Source organism: Suncus etruscus, chromosome 12, assembly GCF_024139225.1.
Source record: "Suncus etruscus isolate mSunEtr1 chromosome 12, mSunEtr1.pri.cur, whole genome shotgun sequence".
NCBI classification, from domain to species: Eukaryota; Metazoa; Chordata; class Mammalia; order Eulipotyphla; family Soricidae; genus Suncus; species Suncus etruscus.
In genome coordinates this window covers 74,523,430-74,536,629 of record NC_064859.1, presented here as the reverse complement: position 1 = coordinate 74,536,629, position 13,200 = coordinate 74,523,430, and the positions used below count along the sequence as shown (strand labels likewise).

Here is a 13,200-nt window from a genome sequence, read left to right as displayed (position 1 = left end):
AAAGACCTTATTTATATCTTCTTTATAACCCTTAACTCAAACGTAGTGCCTGGCACCTAGCAAATGTTGCTGAATAAATGGAGGAGTGAACAGACGGACTCTATAATTAGTGTTTGATCTAATCTAACTTACCATCAGAAACTATGGGTTGTTCCAAAGCCAAGCGTTCAGCTATTGGCAACCACCTGACTCCTGTTCTCAGCCCATGCTTCAAATTCAGGGGGTACGGTATAAAATTACTCTGATAATTAATGATTCAAATACATATCATTGTTAGTTTGTAAGTCTAATCAAGTGTCCTTTCATAAATGTCTAATGTTTTATCCCATTTCTTTCAGGAATTGTTGGATAAGTATTTAATAGCCAATGCGACTAATCCAGAGAGTAAAGTATTCTATCTGAAAATGAAGGGAGATTATTTCCGGTACCTTGCTGAAGTTGCAAGTGGTGATGATCGAAAACGTATGTATGTTTGGCTTATGGGTAAAACAAAAATAACTAAAAAGGGAAGATTAAGAAAACATTTAGAGTCACTGTATAGTTTCCAATTTCTTTTTTTTTGTTTTGTTTTTTGTTTTTGGGCACACCCGGCGTTGCTCAGGGGTTACTCCTGGCTGTCTGCTCAGAAATAGCTCCTGGCAGGCACGGGGGACCATATGGGACACCGGGATTCGAACCAACCACCGTTGGTCCTGGATAGGCTGCTTGCAAGGCAAACGCCGCTGTGCTAACTCTCCGGGCCCAGTTTCCAATTTCTTTATAATTTTTTGGAAAAGAAAATCATTTTGGGACCCAAGGAGATACAGTGCAAGGGCTAATGCCTGTGATTCTACCTCTAGTAGTACCATAAGGTTCTCCGAGCCAAGAGATACGCTCTTGGAATAGTGCCTACACACAGCTTTGTGTGCCCTCCAATCCCAGTGTGAGAGGCTAGAAAGATGGTACGGCAAATATAAGGCACTTGTCTTGGATGAACTAAACCAGTTCTATACCTGACAGTGAATGTTGTTTCCCCTCGACAGCCAGGTGTGGCCCAGAACCTCCTCAAGAAAACAAAATAAAAGCCATTTTGTCATATATGTATAAAGAAGCTAATACTATCTATAGTCTCCAAAATCGTCAAGAATGTAATGATTCAAAATCATCAGTGTTTCCCTTTGAAAAAATGAGCTCATAAATGCTGCTTATAATGATTTAAAAAACTTAATCTGGGGGCTGGAGCAACAGTACAGTGGGTAGGGCATTTACCTAGCATGTGGCCAACCCAGGTTGGATCCCTGGAATCCTACATGTTCCCCAGCACTCGGTTATTTTTGAATACAGAACCAGGAGTAACTCCTGACCATCATCTGGTGTGACCCAAAAACCAAAATTAATTTTTTTTGGGGGGGGGGGAAGCCACACGCAGTGATGATGTTCAGGGGTTATTCCTGGCTATGCGCTCAGAAATCACTTCTGGCTTAGGGGGGACTATATGGGATGCCAGGGATCAAACCTAGGTCCATCCTGGGTCAGCCGTGTGCAAGGCAAACACCCTACCACTGTGCTGTCTTGCCAGCCCCCAAAATAAATTATTTTAAACGGATCATTCATACTTTTAATTTTGGGTCTTCATATTCTTTGCCCCAAATTCTTCATGAATTCTTAGTGATTCTATTATGTCACATGACCTTAAGATTACTGGAAATAACATAGTAAAACAGGATTTGTGCTTTTTTTCCTCTCTGACATAACATATTAGCTACCTATTTTGAAGGATTATGACATTAACTATATATTTCTGAGAAGAAATGAGTGTTATTGTAGGCTTGTAAACTTGTCACTGAAAACAACCTAATTACTTAAGTTGATTATAAAAAAATTGCCATTCTGAGTGATAATTTAGATCCTTTTCAGTTTTGTTGTGTATGTGACTGCTATACTACATTTATCAAGCAAGTTCTTTGCTTTTTTTCTCCTTCACAGAAACGATAGATAATTCCCAAGGAGCTTATCAAGAGGCTTTTGATATAAGCAAGAAAGAGATGCAACCTACACATCCAATCCGACTGGGTCTTGCTCTGAACTTTTCTGTATTTTATTACGAGATTCTCAATAACCCAGAGCTGGCCTGCACACTTGCTAAAACGGTAAGCGTATCCATTTAGAGGTTTCCTCTTGGGTTAAGGTTGAGATAGCAGGTATATTCATTTCTAGGTATTTTACTTGGTAACTCAGTTTTTGAATTTCGGCTTTATAACTACCTCTCACCTTTCTGGGTATTTTACCCTCCTAAGTGGGATTACAAGCATTGGTACGATCTGTTTAGTGCACAATAGCCAGAGTATTCATAGAAATAAGAAAGAAATATACTGAGTCGGGGCCAAAGCAATGGCACGGCGGTGGGGCCTTTGCCTTGATGGTAGTCAACCCTGGACAGACCCCTGTTTGATTCTGACATCCCATATGGTCCCCCAAGCCTGCCAGGAGCGACGTCTGAGCACAGAGCCAGGAGTAAACCCTGAGCGCTGCTAGGTGTGGCCCCCAAAACAAAACAGATGAAAAAGTTATACAGGAATGCCTGCCCAGTCAGACAGAACTAATACGTAGTTGCATTCCTCAAAATGGGTGACTAAAAAGAGGTTTTGCAAGCAAATAGTAGATCTTGTTGTATTTCGGTATTCACACAGTATTGTCATATATCCTTTTATTTGTTTGTTTGTTTGTTTGTTTGTTTTTGGGTCACACCTGCCAGTGCTCCGGGGTTACTCCTGGCTCTGCTCAGAAATCACTCCTGTCAGGCTCGGGGGATCTTATGGGATGCCAGGATTTGAACCACCAACCTTCTGCATTTAAAGCAAACGCCTTATCTCCATGCTATCTCTCTGGCCCCGTCATACATCCTTTTAAAGAGCAAAGAAACTTATGTCTTTTGATAAGTCTTAGGACTTAAAATTTCAGGTCATTCTCAAGAGAGACTCAGAATAAAAGGAAATGATATTGCTGAGGGTTTTTTTTGTTTGTTTGTTTGTTTTGGTTTTTGGGCCACACCCGTTTGGCGCTCAGGGGTCACTCCTGGCTGTGTGCTCAGAAATCGCTCCTGGCTTGGGGGGACCATATGGGAGACCGAACCGCGGTCTGTCCTATGCTAGCACTTGCAAGGCAGACACCTTACCTCTAGCGCCATATTGTTGAGTTTTGAGAGGCTGGGGATATGGCTCAAAGTGGAGGCACTCTTATCTAGCATATGTGAGGCCTTTAGTTAAGTCTCTGGGACCACTTCTTTCTCTACCACTCTCTCCCACCCTCCCAATATTAGCATTGCCTGGAGTGGCCCTATGAAAGAAGAGGGCTATGGGATAGATCTATCCATTGAGTTTTGGTTTTGATTGCTAGAATTAAAGTAGCTGTTTGCATATTTCATAAAAATAGTTTAGTAATTGTAGGCTGATCAATTTGTGCCAATGAAAATATTTATCACGGGCCGGGCGGTGGCGCTGGAGGTAAGGTGCCTGCCTTGCCTGCGCTAGCCTAGGATGGACCGCGGTTCGATCCCCCGGCGTCCCATATGGTCCCCCCAAGAAGCCAGGAGCAACTTCTGAGCGCATAGCCAGGAGTAACCCCTGAGCGTCACAGGGTGTGGCCCAAAAACCAAAAAAAAAAAAAAAAAAAAAAGAAAATATTTATCACAAACATTGTTTCTCAGGCTTTTGATGAAGCCATTGCAGAACTTGATACACTGAATGAAGACTCATACAAAGACAGCACCCTCATCATGCAGTTGCTTAGAGACAACCTAACAGTGAGTTCATTCTAATTTTATTTTATTTTATTTTTGGGGGGGGGTCACACCCGGCAGCGCTCAGGGGTTATTCCTGGCTCTATGCTCAGAAATCGCCCCTGGCAGGCACGGGGTACCATATAGTATACCGGGGTTTGAACCACCCTCCTTCTGCATGAAAGGCAAATAAATACCTTACCTCCATGCTATCTCTCCAGCCCCTTTATTTCATTTTTTAGGAACAGAATAACTTAGTTTATTTCAGATTCCCTATCTTTGGGGACATCTGTATGTAGCTATGTAGGAAAATTATGAAAGTTCATTGTTCACAGTGAACACAAATATCTGTCATGGTGGCATAGAAATAATGCAGAGCCTGGAAAGAGCATGGGTAAGGACCTTACCTTGCATGTACTGACCTGCATTTGATCCTTAACACCCCACATGGTCACCTAAAACCCCACCAGAAAGTGATCCCTAAGGATCGCAGAATCAGGAATAAGCCCTGGGCCCTGCTAGGTGTGAAAAATGAAAAAGAAAGTATTCAGAAATACCTTGTATGGGGGTCAGATAGTGGTCAGAACTATTATCTTTTTTTTTTTTTTGGCGTGGTTTTTGGGTCACATCCGGCAGTGCTCAGGGGGTTATTCCTGGCTCCAGGCTCAGAAATTGCTCCTGGCAGGCACTGGGGACCATATGGGATGCAGGGATTCGAATCGATGACCTCCTGCATGAAAGGCAAATGCCTTACCTCCATGCAATCTCTCCGGCCCAGAACTGTTATCTTTTAACTGGTTTTCTTTGAGATAATGCACCAAGAATGTTTGGTTTGGGGTCAGGGCCACTAGCACATAGCTATTCTAAGTTCTGTCCTCAACATCTGAAAATGGTTACTCAAGAACCTCAAAGGATGATTCCTGAATGTAGAGATAGGAGTAAGTAACCCCTGACCATCACTGGATGTGGCCCAAAAAGAAGAAAAAGGCCAGTTTTTATTTCAGTATCTTAGTATTGAGGTTTTTTTTTTATATGAAAGATAATGATTTCTTATGTGACAAAGACACACAGCAAGGTAGCAACGAAAGCCAAAGATGATAGAATGAGAAAACTGATACATACCACTGAATTGAGATTGCCAAGGGAGAGCCGTTTGGGTCCTTGCTGGAGGGAGGTGAGATGGAATTCTGTGCACGAGAAACCATTAACAGTATTGTAAATTATAGAACGTTAGTTGATAAAAGTTTACATTTTTAAATGTTTGGCTTTTCTAAAATAGCCAGTAATGTCTACAAGAATTCCATTTTGTGAGCTGTGGTTTATAGTCAACAAATATTGCTAATTCCCTTCATTTTATTGCTTCATTCTAAGAAACTAAAGAAATCTTGGAGATCAATTTAATTTAATATCCTCTCTGGCTTTCCTGTGATTTATGTCATCCTCACCTATTTAATTTTTTATAACAACACAAGTAAGGCTGCTTTTGTACAAGTTTATATATTTGAAGTTACCTCACCATGGTTTTCTACTTAGTTTTCTGCATTAGCTCGAATTTCATTTCAGTAGTGCTTTCAAGAACATTGGGCTACTGTGAATGATGAGAACATTAAGTTCTATGAATTTTGTCGTTTTCTGAAATGTGTTGTTTTAAAATAAGGAGCAATCCGAAATACAGTACATGTTTGTGTCTTTCATAAATATACCTGGTATGAGATCTACAAGGACACCCATTGATGGAATTTGTGAATTATTTACAGAATGTGCTGGCGTATGACCTACAGTCTGAGTTATCTATACTTTGCTAGGATAGTAGACTTAATACCAAGATCTCACCTACAACTAGTAACTTAATCTGATTCCTTTTTCCCCTCTAGTTATGGACATCAGACAGTGCAGGAGAAGAATGTGATGCCGCAGAAGGGGCAGAGAACTAAGTGCATACAGGGTGGCATACTCCTTCCACCCAAGAAACCTTTTTACACATCTCCATTCCTTATTCCATTTGGATTTCCTCTAGCAAAGAAACCCATTCATGTGTATGGAATCAACTGTTTAGAGTCTTTTCACACTGCAGCTTTGGGAAAACTCCATTCCTTGGTTTGTGTTTGTCTTGGCCTTTTCTGGTGTGCAGTTACTGCTGTAGAAAAGTATTAATAGCTTCATTTCATATAAAAATAAGTAATGTCCAAACACTTCTGTAGATGACTAAAAATGTACCTGATATTTAAGTAATCTGAACCAGTTCTGCAAGTGACTGTGTTTTGTATTACTGTGAAGATACAAACATGTAGTGAATTACAATTTTAAAGTGTTATACATAATTCCTTCGTTTCTATATTCCCTCCCTTACTCTTGGGGTTTCCTTTTAATAAGCAACTTTTCCATGCTTTTAATGTATTTCTTTTTTGGTCGAAATCCAGAAGTATTAGATTGAATGAAAAAGCATTGACATTTCTGGGCTGGGGGTCTCATACTGAAACGTCTCCTGTACCATACCATGGAGGCCTTGTTTATTGGAAACAATGGGGAGTTTTCTTATTCACTCTTCATTTGCTGCTGTTTAAGTTGACAACTTCCCTGCCCCAATAAAAATTCACTTCCACCTCTGCCTTTGTAGTTCTGGTATTCACTTTACTGTGTAATAAAAGTAGCATGTTGCTGCCAGAATACAAGCATTGCTTTGGCAAATTAAAGTGCATGTCATTTAATACACTAGAAAGGGGAAATAAAGTAAACAAGTCCAAGTCTAAAACTTTAGTACTTTTCCATGCAGATGTGTGCACAAATGAGAGGGTTTCAGTTTGTCTAGTGATTGTGACTTAGAGAGTTGGACCACTACTGTGTGTTGCTAATCATCGACTGTAGTCCCAAAAATGCCTTGTGAAAATGTTATGCCCTATGTAACAGCAGAGTAACAGGAAATAAAAGTACATTTTATAAACCATATAGTACGGCTTTGTAACAATTGCATACTCATTTTTAAAGAACAGGTGAATTGACTACTTTCTGAAGTTTATTGGTAAGTCCCTTTTAATCAAACAACAATACCCATATTTCTGCCTGGAAATGTGCAAAATTGAACGATGTTTATCTTAGAGTTAGTGTTTTACCATAAATCAGTTTTATGGATCATCTCTTCCTTGGATGTACATGAATAAAATGGGCATTTTAAAACTAGGAAAGTTAATCATGTGCTTTGGCTCGTGTTTTATATATATATATAATTAGGCTTTGGTGATACTTAAGCAATGTCAGAGTTCAAGAGGGTCTTGTTTTTTTGTTTTTGTTTTTTGGGCCACACCCGGCGTTGCTTAGGGGTTACTCCTGGCTGTCTGCTCAGAAATAGCTCCTGGCAGGCACGGGGGGGGGGGGGGGGGGGGGGCGTGCATATGGGACACCGGGATTCGAACCAACCACCTTTGGTCCTGGATTGGCTGCTTGCAAGGCAAACGCCGCTGTGCTATCTTCCCGGGCCCTGAGGATCTTGTTTAATTTTTAAACAGTTTTCTTTATAAAACTTGATAATATCATTAGTAAGTTTCAAATAACTTTTTTCACAGTGGCTGCTACATCTTAAAAAGTAGCATAAGAATTTAAAGTCAGAAAATGATCTGTGTAATTGTCTTTTGTCTCTTAAAACAGAGAGCAAGGTTTTATTTTCACTTGATTTGTTTTCTAAGGAAACAATGAAAAGGAGAAATTGATTGCCACTTAGGGAAAACAACTTTTTAGAACAGATTCCTAAAAGTAAATAAGATGACTATTGCATGGAGGAGAGTATGCAGGGGATAGAAACCAAGGTGTCGTACATGTACAGTATACACTAAACTACATCTGTGGCCCCCAAATACAGCCTTTTTGATTTAAAATTTTTTTACTTAAAGGGCTGGGCAGTTAGTATCCTCCCCAGAGAATCTGTGCCTGCCAACCTTGCATGTCATCAGTTCAATTTCTGGCACCACATTGCTTCCTTTAGCACTGGCTGCCAGAAGTGGCCCCTGGGTGCCTTTGGATATAGCCCTCAAGAAACTTTTAAGTTAAACATAGGGAAAATATTCTTTTTTGTTTTTGTTTTTGTTTTTGTTTTTTGGGCCACACCCGGCGGTGCTCAGGGGTTACTCCTGGCTGTCTGCTCAGAAATAGCTCCTGGCAGGCACGGGGGACCATATGGGATTCGAACCAACCACCTTTGGTCCTGGATCGGCTGCTTGCAAGGCAAATGCCACTGTGCTAACTCTCCGGGCCCGGAAAATATTAATTAGGAGAAAAAAGGATCACATTTTAAAGAGGTAATCACAGAGTTAAGTCTGTTTTTAGAGCAGAATTGGGGGGTTGACAAAAGATAATCAGGGCTTAAAACAAATTCTTGCATGCAGCCAATCCTAGTTTGAATTTTAAGTGTCAGATGGTCCCAGAGCACTGCTGGGTGGCCTGGGTAATTTTTGTTCACCAGGATCTAACCAATACCGCATCCACAGACCCTCGCATTGAGCTGCTAGTTTGGTTGGCCAAGAATCATGGGAGGGGGCCTCGGCCTCCTAAGCACAAGAGACCCTCTACCCCTTAGCAAAAACAGGAAATTAGATTTTTTTCCAGCAGTGTCATTGAACTCTATCTCCCTGCTTTATGAAAAATTAGCATCTTTAAAGGTATCCCTACTTACGTGTTCTTTTGTCTTATTTTGAGGGCCTCTTTCTGCAAAGTAGATGTCATTTATAGGACACTCATAAACCCAAGGCAGATTTTTTATTTTTTTTTTAACGAAGGAAGAGAGGAAACAGCTTTTATGAAGGAATGGAATGGTACTTGTTTGGGGCTATACCTGATATGTTAAGGCATCACTCCTGGCAATGCTTAGGGATGCCACATGCCAAGTGCCTTACTTGCTGCATTCTTATCTCTAGCTCCCAGTTTTCCTTACTATTGGGATTGGGGCTTTTAATTCTTTCTGACGTTGCAGTGATAGAGATTAAGGAACCTTATATGTGTGAGATTTGTGCTCTGCTGTTACTGTACATCCCCCAGTCAATATTGATGGATTTTTTTTTTGGGAGCGGGGAGGTGATGCTCGGTGGCACTCGGGTTACTCCTGGCTCTACACTCAGAAATTGCTTCTGGCAGGCTCGGACCATATGGGATGCTGGGATTCGAGCTAATGTCCTTCTGCATGCAAGGCAAACACCTTCATGCTATCTCTCGGGCCCCAATAGGAGGATTTTTAACTAAAATTTTGGGAAAGGCTTTCACTTGTCTATTCAGAATAGATGGTTAGAATTCTCCAATACATAATACTCTAAACAATATTTGTTGATCCTAGACTGGTAAAGACCAGTAGGTTTTTCTCTTGGTGTTTGGTGATAAGATTAGTAGAATATACTTTGTTTTTGGGGCCACACAGTAGTGCTTGGGGCTTACTCCTGTCTGTGCACAGGGTTTACTCCTGACTAGTTGGCTTGGGACCATAGGGATTGATGGCGATCAAACCTAGGTCAGCTGTTTGTAAGACAAATGCCATACCCACTATCACTGACCCAGAGTACAATCTTGTATGTGTTGATAAGGCCATATACAGATTTTTAAGAATCCCAACAGAAAAATAATATAATTTGACAAGGATTTTAGTGGGGGCCGGAGAGATGGCATAGAGTTAGGGTGTTTGCCTTACATGCAGAAGGTCGGTGGTTCAAATCCTGGCATCCCATATGGTCCCCTGTGCCTGCCAGGGGTGATTTCTGAGCGTAGAGCCAGGAGTAGCCCCTGAGCGCTGCCGGGTGTGACCCAAAAAAAAAAAAACAGAAAACAAAAAAAGAATTTTACTTGATTATTTGAGTCCCCATGGTACTTGAAGCCCTCTTCTGACCATACTCAACCCAGTGGTGCAGGCCTCATGGTTCAGCAGTGCTGGGGGCCTCCAGGGCCACTCTCAGTGGTGCTAAGGATTATTTTTACTTTTTATTTTGGAGACACACCTAACTTCTCCAGGATTTTTCTAGCCTGTAATGAGTGAACCATGCAATACTGAGAAGCAAACCCAGGGCCTTACATGTGCAAGACATGCTCTGCCACTGACCAACTTCACTGATGTACAGTCCTTTCTGTTACTTTGTTTTGGGAGTTGCTTTTTGCCGTACCTGGCTGACAGTGGTCCAGTCACAGTCCTAAACTTGGTTCTGTGCTCAGAGTGGCACAGCAATTGAACCTGGGTTGCCCATATGCAAGGCCAGTGCCTACTGTTTTGCATATCAGCCAATCCTTGTTCAATTCCTGGTACCATGTAAGTTCCCCTGAGCACCACTGGGTGTGCCCTTATTTAAAAAGCTTTTCATAAAAATCTAGTAGTTGAAACGGAGGAAAGTATCCAGGGAGATACTCTAAATTTCTTACTGTAGGTTTAAAATGACCAACCATAAATGCTCTAGCCCTTTAATTGTAAGGAATTTAACATGTAAGGAATGAACATTGAATTCTTGCATGTAATGCTCGTTCATATTTCAACTGCTCTAAGCACCATCTTTTCCCTCCATCTCGCCCACCCCCCCCACCCCCCACCCCCCGCCAATGCCCTGGTTGATTTGATCAGGAAAAAGGAAATGTATCTAGTAAGTGAAGTCAGATGCCACACTATGTTGATTGCTGTAACTTGTCTATCATGGTGCTTCATCTTGCTATTTATGGCAAATAGGATTCTTAAGATCTCATCATGATCATATGGGGACCAGATGTGATTTCTGAGCGTAGAGCCAGGAGTAACCCCTGAGCGCTGCCAGGTATGACCCAAAAACAACAACAACAACAACAAAAAAACCTCATATTTGGAAGATTATCAGTTTTAATTTGTGGCTATTTAGTATTTAGGTAGTATTCAGGGACTACTTACTCCCAACTGCTCACTTCCTGCAGTGCTCAGGACTTGAATCCAGGCCTTCTTTCTGCAGGCACTCTAATCCCCTGTATCTATTTTTTAGTTCCTCTTCCACTTCTGTCCTTATTTGGAGGGAGGAGAGGCACACCCAGCAGTGCTCAAGAGTTACTCCTGATGGGCATGGAGAATTGAACCCAGGTCAGCATGGGCAAAGCAAGCAGCTTACCTGCTGTACTATATCTCTGGCCCCACTTGGTCAGAAAGAATATGTAAACTTGGTTTTGGGACAACTTGCAGCAGTGCTCCTAGAGCTTAGCTTACTCTTACAGCTGAGCTCAAGGGCCACATCAGGGCCTGAGCATTGAACCTGGGTTGACTAGTATGTACTAAGCAAGCAGCCTACCTTTTTCTCAGGCCCCTGAAAGATTAATAGAATATAAAGTATAACTTGCCTGCTGCTGTGGGCTATATTTTGTCACTTGAATGATGGGTTGTAATTTCAATTGAACTTGAAAGCCATTTCAGATGATCTGTAATCTAGGATTGTGGGTTGCACATTCTATTGGTATTTTTATTGACGTTGCTGGATCACTTTCATTCCAGCAACACTTTCTACTTTAATGTGTGCTGCATATGCCATCTCTTAAAGGTCTATAGAAAGAAGGAGACTTCCTCTTTTCAGAGCGATATATTTATCACATGACTCTTCTAAGTATTATGTAAAAGATACTTTTTAATTTGGGGGGCGTGGTGATGAATTATTCCATACAGTGATCAAGGGACTATGTAGTGCCAGAGACTAGAACATGTGAGATCTATGTACAAAATGAAACCACCCCTTACAACCCCAGTCCTAATTTGTGTGTGGATATGTATGTATATGCCCATGTTTTCAAACTCTGCAATCAGAGATGAAGGATGTACTTTTTAACTCCAGAAGTAGATATGACAGGTTGGATTTACAAATATAGCAAAAATAAAGTAATATACACATGGATTACGAATTACTCAATTAGTTTTAAACTATTCAGTTCTGGGTAAAATCAAATCATAAGCCCAGAGAGCTAGTATAGGGGGTTAAGGTGTGTTTGTCTTGCAATGCAGCCAGTAATACTGGTTCGATCCTTGCCATAGCATAGAGTAAAAGACATCACATGTATCTCAAAGAATTTGGGAGCTTACAGTAATACATTTAATTGTATTTTTTATCGTCCTCCCCCTCCCACCTAGAATTTTGAGTCACATACCGTGATATATAGGTTATTTCTGGCTCTGCTCAGGAGTGACCTCTGGTGGTGCTCAGGTACCACACCCAGTTTAGTACATTGGAGCTGCTCCTGGTAGTATTTAAGGGGACAATGTGGGGCCAAGGGTAAAATTTAGGACTCTTGCATGTGAAACATGTACTTTGGCCCTTTGAATTATCTCTTTAACATGAGAAATTAGACTATGGCAAGCTGTATTCCTTTTCTCTTTGTGTGATCATTTTTCCAAGTGTAAAGAATTTTGGGATATGTATGTGGAGTGCTTGAGTGGGAAGGAGTAGCTAATTTTGAAAGAAGAAAATGCTAATAAAGTGTTGAAGAGGTCTTTGTGGATTTGAAAAAAAAAAAAAGAGTGTAGCAGGTAGGGCATTTGCACAAGACTGACCTGTGTTCAATCCCTGGTACCATTTGATGGCCTGGGCCCTGCTAGGAGTGAACCCTGAGCTGTCAGGAGGAAGCCCTGAGCACCACCAGGTGTGTCCAAAAAAAAACCCAGGAAAAATATCAGCCACCCTTTTGACAAATCTATTGCCCTAGATTTTCAAGGACATAGACACAAAAAGAAAATGTCAGTGTAACTTGGGAATGTGAAGTTTAAAAATAAGCAAAAATTTTGTTTCTAATTAGCACTCTGACCTGATAGAATAGTGAAAGGTCATTCTGTTGAAAGAAGTGAAGTGGGGGAAGGGCCCCCTAGAACTAGACCCAGAAAGAGATGCCTTTATTTCTCAAGAGTTAAAGATCTGGAGCTGGAGTCATAGCACAATAGTAGGGCTTTTGACTTGCATATGACCGACCCGGGTTCCATATCCGGCATCATATATGGTTCTCTGAGCCTACCAGGTGTGATTTCTTTTTTGTTTTTGTTTTTTGGTTTGGGGTCACACCCAGCGGTGCTCAGGGGTTACTCCTGACTGTGCACTCAGAAGTGCACTCACTCCTGACAGGCACAAGGGATCATATAGGATGCTGGGATTCGAACCACTGTCTGTTTGAATCAACTGCGTGCAAGGCAAATGCCCTACTGCTGTACTATCTCTCTGGCCCCAAGTGTGATTTCTGAGTACAAAGCCAGGAATAACCCCTGAGCACTGCTGGGTGTGGCCCCCAAACCAAACAAACAAACAAAAAAGGCAGCAGCAAACAACAGATCAGGAGGACAGCAATGGACCAGACACTTATCTTGGACTTAGACCCAGTAAGATGAACCAGCATGGACCAACGATGGGGTTCTCAGGAACCAGTCAGCAACCAGCATGAAGACCTGGACACAACATTGGAGGATTCAGAGCCTCCTCCTTGGAGCTGTTCATGTA

General features: G+C 41.5%; 1 protein-coding gene across 1 annotated transcript in view; it reads left to right on the top strand.

The window, feature by feature from the left end:
- YWHAQ (tyrosine 3-monooxygenase/tryptophan 5-monooxygenase activation protein theta) overlaps nt 1-6,939 on the top strand; it is a 31,761-nt gene extending 24,822 nt beyond the window's left edge. The window contains exons 2-5 of the mRNA XM_049784540.1: nt 339-462; nt 1,966-2,129; nt 3,686-3,781; nt 5,632-6,939. Coding sequence (XP_049640497.1) covers nt 339-462; nt 1,966-2,129; nt 3,686-3,781; nt 5,632-5,691 — 444 coding nt within the window. The 3' untranslated portion in view covers nt 5,692-6,939. The remainder of the gene's footprint in view (nt 1-338; nt 463-1,965; nt 2,130-3,685; nt 3,782-5,631) is intronic.
- Nucleotides 6,940-13,200: the final 6,261 nt, after the last annotated feature.